This window comes from Paramisgurnus dabryanus, chromosome 23, assembly GCF_030506205.2.
Source record: "Paramisgurnus dabryanus chromosome 23, PD_genome_1.1, whole genome shotgun sequence".
NCBI lineage: Eukaryota > Metazoa > Chordata > Actinopteri > Cypriniformes > Cobitidae > Paramisgurnus > Paramisgurnus dabryanus.
The window spans coordinates 16,094,901-16,111,119 of NC_133359.1; the positions used below are offsets into that span (position 1 = coordinate 16,094,901).

General features: G+C 45.7%; 1 protein-coding gene across 1 annotated transcript in view; it reads left to right on the forward strand.

The window, feature by feature from the left end:
- zcchc14 (zinc finger, CCHC domain containing 14) overlaps positions 1-15,932 on the forward strand; it is a 50,582-nt gene extending 34,650 nt beyond the window's left edge. The window contains exons 7-13 of the mRNA XM_065271497.2: positions 195-231; positions 952-1,243; positions 2,798-2,886; positions 10,795-10,913; positions 12,726-12,869; positions 12,943-14,067; positions 14,324-15,932. Coding sequence (XP_065127569.2) covers positions 195-231; positions 952-1,243; positions 2,798-2,886; positions 10,795-10,913; positions 12,726-12,869; positions 12,943-14,067; positions 14,324-14,379 — 1,862 coding nt within the window. The 3' untranslated portion in view covers positions 14,380-15,932. The remainder of the gene's footprint in view (positions 1-194; positions 232-951; positions 1,244-2,797; positions 2,887-10,794; positions 10,914-12,725; positions 12,870-12,942; positions 14,068-14,323) is intronic.
- The last annotated feature ends 287 nt before the right edge of the window (positions 15,933-16,219 follow it).

Here is a 16,219-nt window from a genome sequence, read left to right on the forward strand (position 1 = left end):
ATGGCGCAAAATGGCGATTTCTATGTAAGGGGATTGGCTGTGTTTGTAGATAAAATATAAAATATTACATTATTATTATTAATGTAATATATAAATTATTCTTTTACTTTTTTCAAAATATAAACTGGAAACATTTTTGCTTTTACTATATAAAGTCAAGCATTTTTTCACATTACGTCATACGTGTTTTGCAGATCTTGGATGTCTGCTTCAATATAGAGGAGCTAACAGGTGAGCTTAACAACCTCTTACATAAACCTTGTTAATTTCTTTACATGTATGCATTTGACAGACGCTTTTATGCAAAGCAACACACAGGGCATTCAACACATGTCTTTTATCAGTAGCAGTGGTGGCTCGTGTCTGCTCCTCTGAGGGACGCAAATTCAAAATATGTGTTTGGAGTGTCATGTGTGTTGCTCGTGTTTTCCAAATATGTGTTTGTAGCGTCATGTGAACCATGTGCATCACGTGTTTTGTCAAAATAAGTGCCTGCTGCACACGCGTCAAAACCGTTTATGATAAAAGAGAGGCTCACGTTCACAAAATACACGCAAGACACTCCCTTAACAGTAAACTCTGATTCATAAGATTATGCAAGTATCTGGCAAACGCGAGTGTCTCTTTAATCATAAACCCTTTAGATGCGTCTGCAGCAGGCACTTATTTTGACAAGACACGTAATGCACATAGGTTCACTCAACGCGCTAAACAAATATTTTGAAATTACAAAACCACACACATGACGGGCTACATACATGTTGTGATGAACTTTGCATCATGCGCCCTCGAAAAAAGAAGTCACTGGCCGCCACTGATCAGTAGCCTATGTGTGTTCTTCTTGAAGCAAACTCATGATCTTTTCACTCCACCAAATGAGTTTTAATATCATACAATTCACAACTGCGTTTATTTCTTTCTATCTATAAATCCCTTCTGTCTACTATATAGGCCTATTTGCGGGGTTGCCAGCATACAGCCTGTCCTAGGAATCCACACCTCCCTCCCTCAGAACTCCCCGGCCCACCTGCCTCCTCTTCCACCTCAGACAGCAGTGGCCATCCTCCCCAACAGTGCTGTACCCATGGGGGAGGGCAGCCCTCCACAGTCACATCTCCCAAACCACATACCCCAACATCAGCAGTCCCAGTCAAGCCCGGAGCAGAGCGGCATTTTGGACTGGCTTCGTAAACTGAGGTTGCACAAGTACTACCCTGTCTTTAAACAGCTGACCATGGAGGAGGTAGGTATTACTCCGATTTTTGGCAGCATTCCATTTTCTAATTCGAAGTTCGTGGTTGTGACTTAATTTTGATCGATTGCAAAACACAGACATTTTACTTATCACCTGCAACTCATGACCTGGTTGGGACCGTCCCAATTCAACAAAATCCACTGTTAGACAAACACACACGTACAACTCCTCTGCTCTCCCAGATAAGCAAACTATATCCATTGTGTCCATAATGCTGGATTCTTTGGGAAGCTAAACAAGCTTAAATCCCTCACAACAACAACACACTTGTTTGGTGACGTTGATTTCGTGTCAGCTCTTGGTTGGTGTGTGTCTGCTCTATTAAAGTGCCCATATAAGGACTTCCACTGTACTTCCTGCACTGAAATTGGCCATGCAGCAAGTTTATTAAATATGAATCTTTTATGTTGGAATAAACTTTCAGAAACTTGTAAAAATCCTGGTGAAGTGCGTTCGGCACAGAAATAATCAATCACACATCCAACTGCTTTTTTTGACACTTTGCATGACGAATCTAACTCTTAAACAGTGTTAAAGTCAATTTTCTTAAAAAAAAATCCAGATAATTTACTCACCACCATGTCATCCAAAATGTTGATGTCTTTCTTTGTTCAGTCGAGAAGAAATTGTGTTTTTTGAGGATTTTTCATCTCATTTTAATGGACTTTAATAGAGCCCAACACTTAATACTTAACTCAACACTTAAAAGTTTTTTTCAACTGAGTTTCAAAGGACTCTAAACGATCCCAAACGAGGCATAGGGTCTTATCTAGTGAAACGATTGTCATTTTTGACAAGAAAAATAAAAAATATGCACTTTTAAACCACAACTTCTCATCTAGGTCCGGTCCTGAAAACACCAGCGCGACCTCACGTAAATGCGTAGTGACGTAGAGAGGTCACGTGTTACATATATGAAACGCACATTTGCGGACCACTTTAAACAATAAACTGACACAAAGACATTAATTAGTATCATTCGACATACAACAACGTCCTCTTTCTCCACACTTGTAAACACTGGGGCGTAGTTTCGCGTTCGTCCTCTGTGACCTCTTGACGTCATGACGTATTGCGTGACCATAGACGAGAAGTTGTGGTTTAAAAGTGCATATTTTTTATTTTTCTTCTCAAAAATGACAATCGTTCGCTAGATAAGACCCTTATGCCTCGTTTGGGATCGTTTAGAATCCTTTGAAACTCCCTTGAAAAAAACTGTCAAGTGTTGAGTTAAGTATTAATTGTTGGGCTCTATTAAAGTCCATTAAAATGAGAAAAATCCTGCAATGTTTTCCTCAAAAAACATAATTTCTTCGCGACTGAACAAAGAGAGACATCAACATTTTGGATGGCATGGTGGTGAGTAAATTATCTGGATTTTTTTTTAAGAAAATGGACTAATCCTTTAATAAGTCAGAATACATGAAATAGCTTTAGACCCAACCCCTTTTTACAAAGAGATCGCCAAACTTGTTTATAATTTCCAAACTTGCATTTTAAATGACAGCCTCCAAATTATGATATTTGTATTTCTTATCGCAGTTCCTCGCTCTCACGGAGGAAGATCTCAACAAGTACGACCTCACTCAGGGCGCCAAGAAGAAACTGAAAACTCAACTGGAGCTCCAGAAGTGAGTTTGCTTTGTGTTCACACTACGACATTAACGCGCTTTGATCGGCACTTTAAGAAGAAATTTACTTGGCATTAAAAAAAAAACACATCCAAACATTTAGCGCTAACCACAGTTTGCATTCTATGATTCCCAAACTTGACTTTTAGATCAAGGTTATGGAGGATGCAACAGGCCACCATGATCTGATGCACTTTACTGGGACTATACAGCATCACTCCACCCTTGTGATCCATGCAAGTAAATTAGCTTTTGCCAAGCAGACTTGCTCTGTCGGCCCTATATACCTATAGTCATGTGATTTGTGTCTTGACTCGTATGACACTGTCACAGTGTACCATATGGTAAAATTTACACGGTCGGATCTCAACACGCTTTAATATTCATGCCGTTTACGATGCACTGCAGGTTTGAATATATAAAAATTCAAATTTATGAGTTAATGTGTTTGTGTTTTACCTTTTTGTACAATTACGAACAAATAATTAGTCAGGTTGGTCAATGGTCAACTCGAACAACTGCAGGGCAGATCGCTTCCTTCAGATAAGCTGTTCTTAAATACAAGAGACTTCCTTTGGCAGTTTTATCTGTGTGTTACAAATGTAGCTTAGTTACGTTTTTCCACTGATCTGTGAACAGTTGTTCCCTTTCAGTCGGTCACTACGACGTCACGTCGTGACCGACGAATTGGGAACCGCTCCGCGGGTGACCTATCTACTTCGAGAAACTATAAAAACGCCAATGAACTTGGCATGCAGGTATTTGCATAATGCCGGCGCCACCCCGCCAGGTGCGTATATAAGCCGCAGGTGCACAATACCAAATTAGCTTTTATTGCTTCGAAGCCGGCAGACATCTGCTCTCGAGAAGCTTTCTATCTGATCTTCGTAGATCCTGTTCTGGAAGGGAAGAAAATAAGATCTCAGCTTGCTGAAGTTGGTTGGGCAAAGACACCTCAGCGGAGGCTCGCAGTGTTTTTTCTCCACCCTTTCTCTCTCTCTCTCTGTCTCTTTAATTTAGGACTTGAGTTCGAGTGAGTGCGTTGCCTCTCCCTGTGTGTTTCACCAGCTCGCACAAAAGAGTGATTTCCCTAAAAGAGCAGCACGTTTGAGCTTTGTGTCTTTTTAAAGACAGCCACTCATTCGTGTCACGGTCGGGGTCGTCTTTTTAAAGATGGATTTCCGTCCGTGTTCGGTTTCTGGATGCGGTGTGTTCATCGCCCCCCGGGATGGCCACCAGCGTTGTCTTTCGTGTCTGGGGCTCCAGCACGCAGAGGCAGCGTTGCGTGATAGTTCATGCTCCATCTGTGAGGGCATGACTATGGCGGATTTGCGGAGACGGTGTCGTTTCTCCGGGAACGGCGCCCGCCTTCCAAGTCTGGTGCTGTTAAGAGCGCAGCTACCAGACTTGCGAAGGATGATCTCCGTATAACGGTGCTGGGTCGGTCTGCTGGTTCGTCCAGCAGCTCCCAGCGCCCTGATCCGTTGCCAGCGGAGGTCCCGATGGAGACGAGCAGCCCGTGTTCTACGGTGTCCTCGCGCTCTGTCGAGCCTCCACCCGACGCGATGTCCACCGTAACATCGGAAGGGGGGTTGTCAGCCTCGGACGTCGATCCGGATCCGCTCCCGCCTTCGGGCCAGGTTGCGGCTTCTGCGTTCGACCCCGAGATGGCAGCCATGCTCGCCCGGGCGGCGGAGGCGGTCGGCTTGGAGTGGACTAAACCTCCCCCACCTGAACCGTCCCGCCTCGATGATTGGTTCTTCGGGGGTGCCAGGGCTTCTCAGTCCTCGCCCCCGGTGCCTTTCTTCCCCGAGGTGCATGAAGAGCTGACGCGGTCGTGGAAAACCCCGTTTTCCGCCCGGAACCGACCGTTTCAGCCTTCACCCCTCACCTCTCTCGAGGGTGGAGATGCCAAGGGGTACACTGGTATCCCGTCAGTGGAGCGGCCGGTCGCGATGCAGTTGTGTCCGGCCGGTGTCGCTTCCTCCTGGCGGGACCAGCCTACTCTCCCCTCACGGGCCTGTAAGCAGTCTTCGGCGCTGTCCGGTGCTGCTTACAAGGCTTGTGGGGAGGCAGCCTCTGCCCTGCATGCCATGGCATTGCTGCAGGTCCACCAGGCTAAGGCTCTGAGGGACCTGCACGCGGGAGGTCACGACTCGGCGGAGTTCTCTGAACTGCGTGCGGCTACGGATCTGGCGCTCCGTGCGACCAAGGTCACCGCACGCGCCGTCGGGCGTGCGATGTCTACCCTGGTAGTCCAGGAACGCCATCTCTGGCTGTGTCTGGCGGACATGAAGGATGCTGATAAGACCCGGCTCCTGAATGCTCCGGTTTCCCAGACCGGCCTGTTCGGCGAGACGGTCGAGGAGTTTGCCCAGCAATTCTCCGCGGCCAAGAAGCAGACTGAGGCCATCGCTCAGATCATGCCACGTCGGAAGCGTCCTGCGCCTGCTCCGTCCACGTCGGCACCTCAGCCTGCTCCTCGCCGAGGGCGTCCTGCGGCGGCCGCCTCCGTTCCTCCCCGGGGCTCTTCTAAGAAGCGAGGAACCGGTCGTCAGCAGCCCGCCCCGCCCGCTCAGCCCGCTTCAAAGGGTGGAAAAAGAAAATCGAAGCGGCCCTGAGACGGGCGACCTAGAGATGGAGGGGATCGCTCTTCGGGAGATGGTGAAAGCACCACTCCCCCCACCGGAGGAGGGCCGGTTGGGGAATCCTTTGTTTCAATTTTCTGTTCCGCCGACTTTTCAGTCGGCACCCACAATTCCACAAAAAGAGCGAATTCCACTTCCATCTCTAGGTCTTCAGATGAGCGCCGGAGACACGAGCGGGCTCATAACCCCCCCTCGTTCTCCGACTCATCAGAGGAGTACGAGAGCAACGCACGGGCTCATAACCCCATCGCGCTCTCTGACTTCTCAGGGGAAAGAAGACAATCACGGGCTCATAACCCATCGTCTTCCTCCCCCTTCGCCAGAGGGTGCATCGAGTGGCGTGAGGTGTCTTCAGCAGAGCCTCCCTTACTCACCCACCCAGCAGCGGACTCAGGTGAGTGTTATCATGCACAACACTGCTGTCGGTGCGGCCAATACGCACACACCGGCGATCACCTCCGTTGCGCCCGCCGCGGGTACACCGATCGTGCCTTTAGTCCCTCTCGCACGGTGTCTGGGGGCGTGGGAACAGCTTCCCAGCCCGTCGCGTTGGCTTTTACGCACGATTCGTCTCGGCTACGCGATCCAATTTGCCCGGCGTCCCCCCAAATTCTCCGGCGTTCGTTTCACTGCGGTGAGAGCTGCCGATGCGCACGTCCTCCGTGCGGAGATCGCTGTCCTACTGGCGAAGGACGCGATCGAGCCGGTCCCTCCAGCCGAGATGAGGTCGGGGTTTTACAGCCCTTACTTTATTGTACCCAAGAAAAGCGGCGGCTTGCGACCGATCCTGGACCTGCGTTCGCTGAACCGTGCACTTCACAGAATGCCGTTCAAGATGCTGACGCCCAAGCGCATATTTCCATGCATTCGTCCAAACGATTGGTTCGCATCCATCGACCTGAAGGACGCGTACTTCCACGTATCGATTCTCCCCCGGCACAGGCCGTTTCTCCGCTTTGCGTTCGAGGGGCGAGCATACCAGTACAAAGTCCTCCCATTCGGGCTCTCTCTGTCTCCCCGTGTATTCACCAAAGTAGTGGAGGGGGCTTTAAAACCCCTGAGAGAGAAAGGTGTGCGCATTCTCGCGTATTTAGACGATTGGCTCATAATAGCTCAAACACGTCAGACGCTGTGCGATCACAGAGATTTAACTCTGAAACACCTCGCTCGTTTGGGTCTTCGGGTCAACTGGGAAAAGAGCAAGCTTTGCCCCGTGCAGAGAATCTCTTTTCTCGGTATGGAACTGGACTCGATCGATTTGACAGCTCGTCTAACAGAAGCGCGTGTACAGTCGATTCTGACTTGCCTGAATACATTCAAGAGCAAGAGCGCGGTCCCGCTGAAACAATTTCAGAAGCTTTTGGGGCATATGGCAGCAGCCGCAGCTGTAACTCCGCTCGGACTGCTCCATATGCGACCGCTTCAGCATTGGCTTCACGATCGAGTCCCGAGGAGAGCGTGGCTGCGCGGCATTCACCGTGTTATCATTACACCTGCGTGTCGTCGCACTTTCACTCCGTGGTCAGACCGTGCGTTTCTCCGAGCCGGTGTGCCTCTGAGACAGGTCTCCAGGCATGCAATAGTATGCACAGATGCTTCGGACACGGGGTGGGGGGCCACATACGATGGGCTTGCGGCTTCGGGGGTCTGGACGGCACCCCAGCTGCATTGGCACATAAATTGCCGAGAAATGTGGGCTGTATATCTTGCGCTCGTCCGTTTCAGCAACGAGTTACAGGGCAAAGATGTATTAGTTCGCACAGACAACACTGCGACCGTGGCGTACATCAATCGTCAAGGCGGTTTACGCTCGCGTCACCTGTCGCATCTCGCCCGTCATCTCCTCACTTGGAGTCAGAAGAATTTGAGGTCTCTTCGTGCCATTTACATCCCGGGCACGCTCAATGTAGAGGCGGATGCGCTCTCTCGGGCTGCGCGTCCCGGCGAATGGCGACTCCACCCCATTGCGGTTCAGCAGATTTGGAGACGTTTCGGCAAAGCGCAGATAGATCTGTTTGCTTCCCCAGAGACGACCCATTGTCGCCTGTTCTATTCACTAGCCGACGACTCGCTCGGCGTGGATGCATTGGCACACAGCTGGCCGCGAAACATGCGCAAATACGCGTTCCCTCCGGTGAGCCTCATTGCGCAAACCCTATGCAAAATCCGGGAGGACGAGGAGAGCGTGCTGTTGGTGGCACCGTATTGGACAACCAGGAGTTGGTTTCCAGAACTCTCTCTCCTCGCGACAGCCCCTCCTTGGAAGATTCCCCTGAGGAAGGACCTTCTTTCTCAACAAGAGGGCACATTATGGCACCCGCGCCCCGACCTGTGGAACCTCCATGTGTGGTCTCTGGACGGGGCACGGAGGATTTGAGTGATTTACCGCAAGAGGTATCTAACACTATTGCTGCAGCGCGAGCGCCGTCTACGAGACAGGCTTACGCGCTTAAATGGAACCTGTTTGTCGACTGGTGTTCTTCCCAAAGTGAAAACCCCCGAGAATGCCCGATTAGTGTTGTGCTTTTATATCTCCAGCGCCGTTTGGAGAATAGGCTGTCACCATCCACTATTAAAGTCGATATCGCTGCGATATCAGCTCACCATTCACCCGTAAACGGTAGAACAGTGGGTCAGCACGACCTGGTCATTAGATTTCTCAGAGGCGCTCGAAGACTGAATCCTTCGCGTCCTCCCTCTATTCCTCCTTGGGACCTGTCCTTGGTGCTGAAATCACTCCAGGAAGCCCCATTTGAGCCTCTGCATAGTGTGAGTGTTAAATTTCTTACTATGAAAACATTAACTCTCCTTGCTTTGGCTTCTGTTAAGAGGATAGGGGATATTCATGCATTTTCGGTCGACGAATCGTGCCTTCAGTTCGGGCCGGCTGCATCCAGCGTAACACTGAGACCCCGGCCCGGCTTTGTGCCCAAAGTTCCCACCACTCCTTTCAGAGATCAAGTGGTGAACCTCCAAGCGCTGCCTTTGGAGGAGGCAGACCCAGCCATGGCTTTGTTATGCCCTGTTCGTGCACTACGTGTGTATATAGACAGGACGCAAAGTTTTAGGACCTCAGATCAGCTCTTTGTTTGTTACGGTGGTCAGCAGAAAGGAAAAGCTGTCACCAAGCAGAGGATGTCCCATTGGATTGTGGATACTATAGCCCTTGCATATCAAAAGCAGAATGTGCTTTGTCCATTTAATTTACGTGCTCACTCTACACGCAGTGTGGCATCATCTTGGGCACTGGCTCGCGGATCCTCGCTAACAGATATTTGTAGAGCTGCAGGCTGGGCGACACCTAATACGTTCACAAGATTCTATAGTGTTCGTGTCGAACCGGTTTCCACTCGGGTTCTTTCTACTAACTAGTTAAGAATGCCGAGGGTCGGCTCGTGTGTCGGCTTGGAGCCTCTATTTTGGTGCTGCACATCTGCACCAATATGGAAGGCCATCGGGGCAAAAACGTCTAAAAAACTGTTTTTGCCTCTCCTCCACCGCCCTGATAGCTGGTGTTGCGGAGCATCCGCTGTCAACCTATCACTGATGTATTCTCTGTAAACCTGTGTAGGCTAGGCGTCCACATTTGTCCCCTACGTGGGGTTCATTTGTGTGTATACTCCGTGGGGTACTAATCCTCCACGTTTTCCTTAGCAGAGCCTGCTCTGCATCTCTCTGCATACTATGTTTTGTTCAGAGACTTTTTATGAGCAACCTATCGGTTGTTTCATATTTTATGTCATCCATTCAACCTTCTTAGGGGATGGCTTCCGCAGTATTCTAGCTCCGCTCAGTTTAGACGCTTCCCCAGTTCGCTGCTTCACTATCGTGGGTTAAGGAACAGGTAGTGACCGGCCTTCTGCATTTCGCCTTAGGTTCCGCCCCTTACGTGGAGGGCGGAGGGCTTTTACAGACACTGGAAGGGTTCAGCTGCAGTGGCGTTTTGGTAGGGATTCCCAATTCGTCGGTCACGACGTGACGTCGTAGTGACCGACTGAAAGGGAACGTCTCGGTTACGTATGTAACCCTCGTTCCCTGAAGGAAGGGAACGGAGACGTCACGTCCCGTCGCCACAGTTTGCTGTTCCATTGCTGTTTTTTAGGCCGGGCACTGTTGCTCGGCTTCTCAGCAATAATATAGCTAATTTGGTATTGTGCACCTGCGGCTTATATACGCACCTGGCGGGGTGGCGCCGGCATTATGCAAATACCTGCATGCCAAGTTCATTGGCGTTTTTATAGTTTCTCGAAGTAGATAGGTCACCCGCGGAGCGGTTCCCAATTCGTCGGTCACGACGTGACGTCTCCGTTCCCTTCCTTCAGGGAACGAGGGTTACATACGTAACCGAGACGTTTTTTTATAATGGATAAGCTTCGAATTTGGTGTAATGAGTTTGAACCGGGCGGAAGTAGAGCAGCTTTTCACGCCTTGGTAAATACACAGTGTACCTTTTCCATTTCTCACATCGACAAGTTTCCATTGCACAGGTTGGAGCTGTGGGAACTGAGATATCAAATAGATAACAGGATATATATTTGAGAGGTTTTCCATGCCTGGAAAGGTTTATTGATCTCATTTTTATTAGACACAACTTTTGACACAAGCTGAAATCCAGAGAGCATTTTTTTTTTTTTACTGAAATCATCTTTTCGACACAAACATCTGTGACCCTGTCTGTGAAATCCAGGCGAAAGTCTCAATGTTTGATTTAGTTCTTTCCCTTTTTTTCAATTTTTGACATGACGTTACTCAGTCAATATTAAAGATATCAAGGTTATATTTTTACAGAATGTCTTTTACATTACGTAGTATGATTTTATGTAGTAAACAGTAAATAAAAATAATGACCTTAGCTGGCTTTTCACAAACTGGATCATATTAATTTGCTAAAAAAATTCATTTAAATTCCTTTAATGTCTACCCTTTTCAATGTAAATGTCTTTCTTGTCTAAATTTTAATGCAAAGCTTTCAGTATCCAGTTTTAATTGAAAATCATCAGCTCCTAAAAAATGCACAGCTGCTCCAGTGAATGCTGGGATGTTTTTTTGCACACTGCCATCTAGGGGTCATTGCTGGGAAATGTTCTGGGACAAACAACCTTTAGTATAATTCATACAGTACATAACATTTATTAATTTAGCAAATGCTTTAATCCAATATGACATAAAATATCTAGATTTTTACCTTAAGAGTAGTAAATAGTTGTGATATCTTATTATAAATATACATAATAAGTCATATTTTGTGTCTTGTTGTCAGAGAGAAGCTGGAGAAGAGATACGTTGTCTCTCAGTTTCCTGTTTCCTGCGGAGGGGTTGCCAGAGTGACCCCCTCAAGTCACATGGGACCCCTGACACACACCGGCAGCACTGGTACAGGTACACCCACGTTTGAAACTTCACACTCACAAAAACACAAAGGGCTTCTGCATTTCACTTATTAATACATTATGTAATACGACACTTTAAGAAATAATGTGATCAAAATGTCAAGTACGTCTGACATGTTTTCTTGTAAATAAGCATTTTTTTTCTCAGGCTCTAATGTTGAGTAATGTCACCTTAAAAGCAATGAAAAGGTTATTAGTCAGTAACTAAAATGTCTTTTTTCACAAATGTCACTTTAGCCATTTCATTGGTATTAAACAAAATTTTCCTGTAATTGGTAAAAAAAAAAAAAAAGGTAAAAGGCTCAAAAATTAGATGTACTGTGTAAACATACTTTAACCGGTAATAAACTCTCCACTGTGACATACGCGTGCCATTGTTAATCAGATTTATCTTTCAGGCACTTAGAGGACTTTGTTGAAAAATGATTGTTGTGTTTAACGAATTTTGCCAACAAACTGGTTTTTCTGAATGGCCTGAAGCATAAAGCATTAAGTGGATTTGAAGCGAAAAGAATTTGATGAACATATAATACGTGCTGAAAGTAGTTGGCTGAAAGTAGAAATTTAGCGGATTTTGCATTTGAGCTATTCATGTTTTTATATTAATTCATTAAGTAAAGCTATTTTTTGGCTTTTGTCTTAGCATTATAAGCCAGCTATTACTAGTCCAAAGATAAAATAGAAGTTAATAAAAGTAAATAGAAGTTCAAACGACTTGTAAAGCCATTTTGATTATAGATTGAACTATTTTACTGTGTTTTAAACTTAATAGCTGTACATTTTTATTTCATAGATGCTTATTAGTGCCGCAGGGATGACATATTTTGTAGGCTAACCCCGGAAGTTAATGGGACACTTGTTTCTTTGCAAAAAAGCCCATTATTTTTTTTCCCATAGACTTTTTGATTATCGCAAAAATTAAGATATGTGTTTATGACACCTGTTTAATCCAACAATTTAGTCTTCACAGATGAACACAGCTTTTATGAATTTTAAAGTAAAAATTGGGCTTTTTATATTTCTAGTTAACGCATTTACACTAAATTCATAAATTTTGTATTTATTTGTGAAGATTATCTTGGACCAAATGTGTAAGTGTATTTAACTGTTGTTAAACACAGAGCTTAATTTTTGCAATAATCCAAAAGTCTATGGGAAAAATGAATGGGCTTTTTAATATGGCTGCACAAATTGAGAAAATATGCGATATGTGGTTCTACGCATGGAGATATTTCTTGCGGTATATCATTTCCCTTGAGAAATGCTAATTTTATAAGCCTTTTTTTATTCTTTAGATATGTAATTATTATACTGTAATAACCAGGAAATATTCTTCTGATGAAATTAAATATAATTCAGGTAAGAAAAACTATTTTAGACGTATCATTCTTTTTTTGGCACAAGTTTGTTACTGTAGTTTTCCTTGCTTGTCTCTACTCCTGCCATAGGGGTTGTGCCGGATATATGGATATCGCATATACTGTTATCACGATAATGATAATCTTTCATATATCGTGCAGCCCTACTGTTTAACCACTCTCCCGCTAACTTCTGGAGTGACCTACAAAAATACGTCGTCTCTCTAGCACTCTATTAGAAAATTGCAAATTACAAAATCAAATTTTTTGAAACAAATAGTTGTTTCAGACATTTAATTTTGGTGAAAATGGCAAAAACAAAGCTTCTCATATTAATGAATGGGCTAATGTTCCTATTTTGCAACCTATTTGTCTTTATCTAAAGGTTACGATCAGGTGCATGTGGTAACATGTTGTGTTCATGTCTGTAAATGTACGTTCAGAGTTACGTGTAGACGTGGAGAACAGCTCACTGCCCATACCACGAGACAGCAGTTCCTCCTCAGGTTATTCCAGTGCACCTACCAGTCCAATGACTCCCCTGTCACGTGACGCTTCCTTTGACAGGGTCAAAGACCCTCTTAGACGTAAGAATTTTATTTTATTTTATTGCAAACGGTTTTTATACAAAAAAACCTACAAAATATTTTTGACTTTTAGGTTTGGAATCTGGTTTGGACACTGTCGAGAAAGAGCGTTCCTGTTTTCTTCTCAATCCTGCGGTATCCACTGGTCCAAGCCGTCCCACCGCTCAAGTCCTACCGGTCCAAAATGACCCCTCCCACATGAGCTTACCCTCACCCTCCCTGCCACTCCTTTCCCCGGGCCGAATCCTTAACTCTCCTCGCAAACCCCACCCACCCCCACTGTGTTCAGAAGAACGGCCCAAACCGATGGGGTCCGGGGTCGCCATGGGCGTTCGGCTTGAGAGCGTCTTCGCTGGGTTGAGTATAGACGGATCTCCCGGGCACCAAGAAGTGTCGGGCTCGCGGGTGCCCCTCACGGTGCTTCGTTCCCCTCCAGGCCTCATGGTGGAGACCAGCACTGCTCTAACCTCCACATCGAACACCCTTCACCACATCTCCCAACCCCCCTTACACCTACAGGTGTCTTTCTCGTCTCCCCGCACAGGATCTTACCCTTTCTCCACCACGTCCTCCTGCCCATCATCAAACTCCTCCACCAGACCCTCTTATTCACCTGTAAGCGGAGTACCCATAGCAGCAGCTAGCAGCGTTCCCATGGCTGCCGTACCCGGCAACACCTACTGCGTGAACAATACGCCCGCGTCCACGCCCACTTCCAGCCCAGCATCCACAGAAACCAGCGCCTATGCCTCAGTGCAAGCAAACAGCTCTAACTCCAGTTCGTCATTGTGTGTTTGTAGCTCTTGTGGTTGTAGCGGTAACTGCGGCTCGTACGGGCCGTTGCCGGTAAGCTACGCCGGATACTTCCCACACCCGTTTTCAGGAACGTCTGTGTTCACGTTAGGGCCTTTGCTTCATTTTAGCCCGCTCCTTACGGGAAGCGGTACCGGCTCCCCTTTCTCGTATCCTCTGGTGGCTCCGCCCATTTACAACAGCAGCCTATCACATGACTCGCAACAGAATATCGTGCTGCCCCCGGTTCAGGGTTTCCTCGGGGGAGGAGGCGGTGTATACCAACCCCATGGAATGATGGGAAACGGGCATAAGAAAACAGGGAACGTGTCCTGCTATAACTGCGGGTTGAGTGGGCATCGCGCACAGGACTGTAAGCAGCCAGCAATGGACTCTGCACAGCAAGGTAACACTGTTGTTTAATAACAGTGTTTGCTAAGGTAGGGTGACGATACGTGCCAGTTTTCCCGGACAAATCAGGATTTTTGGTGCATTTGTCCCAATGGGACTTCCAGGAGACGCACCCGAATTTGTCTGGGAAAAATGGCACATGTGGTCACCCTAGCTAAGGAAAGCATTACTATTAATATTACATTCATACAAATTAATTTACATAAAATGTATACATATATAAATCAAGTGTTATATATATTTCTTTTTAGGGACGTTTCGTCTGAAATATTCTCCACAGTCTGACAACCAAGACTCAGGGGATTAAATCTTATGTAAGATCTGGTTTGGACCTGCACCTTCCTCAGTGTTCGAAGAAACGTAACGTAAAACTTCACTGAGCAAAGACATTAAAAGGCTTTGCCTAAGGATCAGATTTGATCAGTTACGGCTCTGTCACAGAACCTTTGTGCCAAATAATAGAGGCAAGATGTTTCGCTAGGCACAGATGTTCAAAGAAGTCAAAAACTTTCTCTTTGTGTTCATCTGTGCGTTTCATTGCACTTCAAACTTGTCAGGGCAAGTCAAAGCAGAGCCGTGGATTCGGTCAATGTTGGCGCACATGTGATTCTTGGAAGCGAAATAAACCAAGCTTGCAAATAATGGGCAATGATGGCCACCTCTTTTCTCTATTGGTTGATATAAGTCAGCCTTGGGGAAAGAGGTACTGATATCGGCATACTTGAGATTCAAAACCAACGGCTTTCAACTTTGCCGTCAACTTTATGTCGAAAGATCACATTTAGCACTTTTGACTACCTTGAGGGACATTTCTCTTGAAGACATCATGTGTTAGCTGTATGTGACTTTTTTGTTGTAATCAAGGTATATTTTTAATGTCAACGTTTTTGCAAACAAGTTTTGTACTTTTTTGTTATTTTTTGTAAATATTGTGTTATCGATATTGTGATATCGATACTCAAAACAGCCAAGTAAAACCTTATGCTTCTCTAGAATTATTGAACCGAAAAAAAAACAAACAATCCAGACAGCAGAAGACTCTGGGCCGGATCCGCACTGGATTCACGCTGAAGTCAGCAGCTCCATCTGCTGTCTGGGAAGAAACAATCGCTTAAAAGAATGACATTGTCAGGAGATTTATGGATTCTGAATTGAGAACTGAACGCACAAAGAAACAAATCATTTTTGCCACCTTAAGAAGGTCACAACTTCTATACAACACGAACAGCAGATGTACAGTGGAAAAAAGTATGTGAACCTTTTGGAATTTGATGGTTTTCTGAATAAATTTGTCATAAAATGTGATCTGATCTTCATTTAAGTCAAGGGTATTGACAAGCATAATGTGTCTAAAAATAACACAAAAAACTATCTTAGGTCTCTATTGGGAACCAAAAAACCTCATAGTGCTTGTGGAAAAAGTATGTGAACCCTTGAGTTAAAAGGACACTCCACTTTTTTGAAAATATACTCATTTTCTAGCTCCCCTAGAGTTAAACATTTGATTTTTACCGTTTTGGAATCCATTCAGCTGATCTCCGGGTCTGGCGCTAGCACTTTTAGCATAGCTTAGCATAATCCATTAAAACTGGTTTGTCCATTTAGCATCGCACCTAAAAAAATAACCAGAGAGTTTTGATATTTTTCCTATTTAAAACTTGACTCTTCTGTAGTTACATCGTGTACTAAGACCGACAGAAAATTTAAAGTTGTGATTTTCTAGGCAGATATGGCTAGGAACTATACTCTTATTCTGGTGTAATAATCAAGGACTTTGCTGCCGTAACATGGCTGCAGGAGGTGTAATGATATTACGCAGCCGAAAATAGTCCCCTGCCATTGAAAGTTACCAAAGGGACTATTTTCGGCTGCTGCGTAGTATCATAGCATTTTTTAGCGCGATGCTAATGGTCTAATCAGATTCTATGGATTATGCTAAGCTATGCTGAAAGTTTTAGCGCCAGACCCGGAGATCAGCTGGATGGATTCCAAAACTGTAAGAATCAAATGTTTAACTCTAGGGGAGCTGGAAAACGAGCATATTTTTTTTAAAGTGGAGTGTCCCTTTAATGACGTCAAAAAAGTTAATTGGAGTCAGGTTTTAGCCCCCCTGGAGTCTGGTTAAGATAATACATTTGGATGTGTGG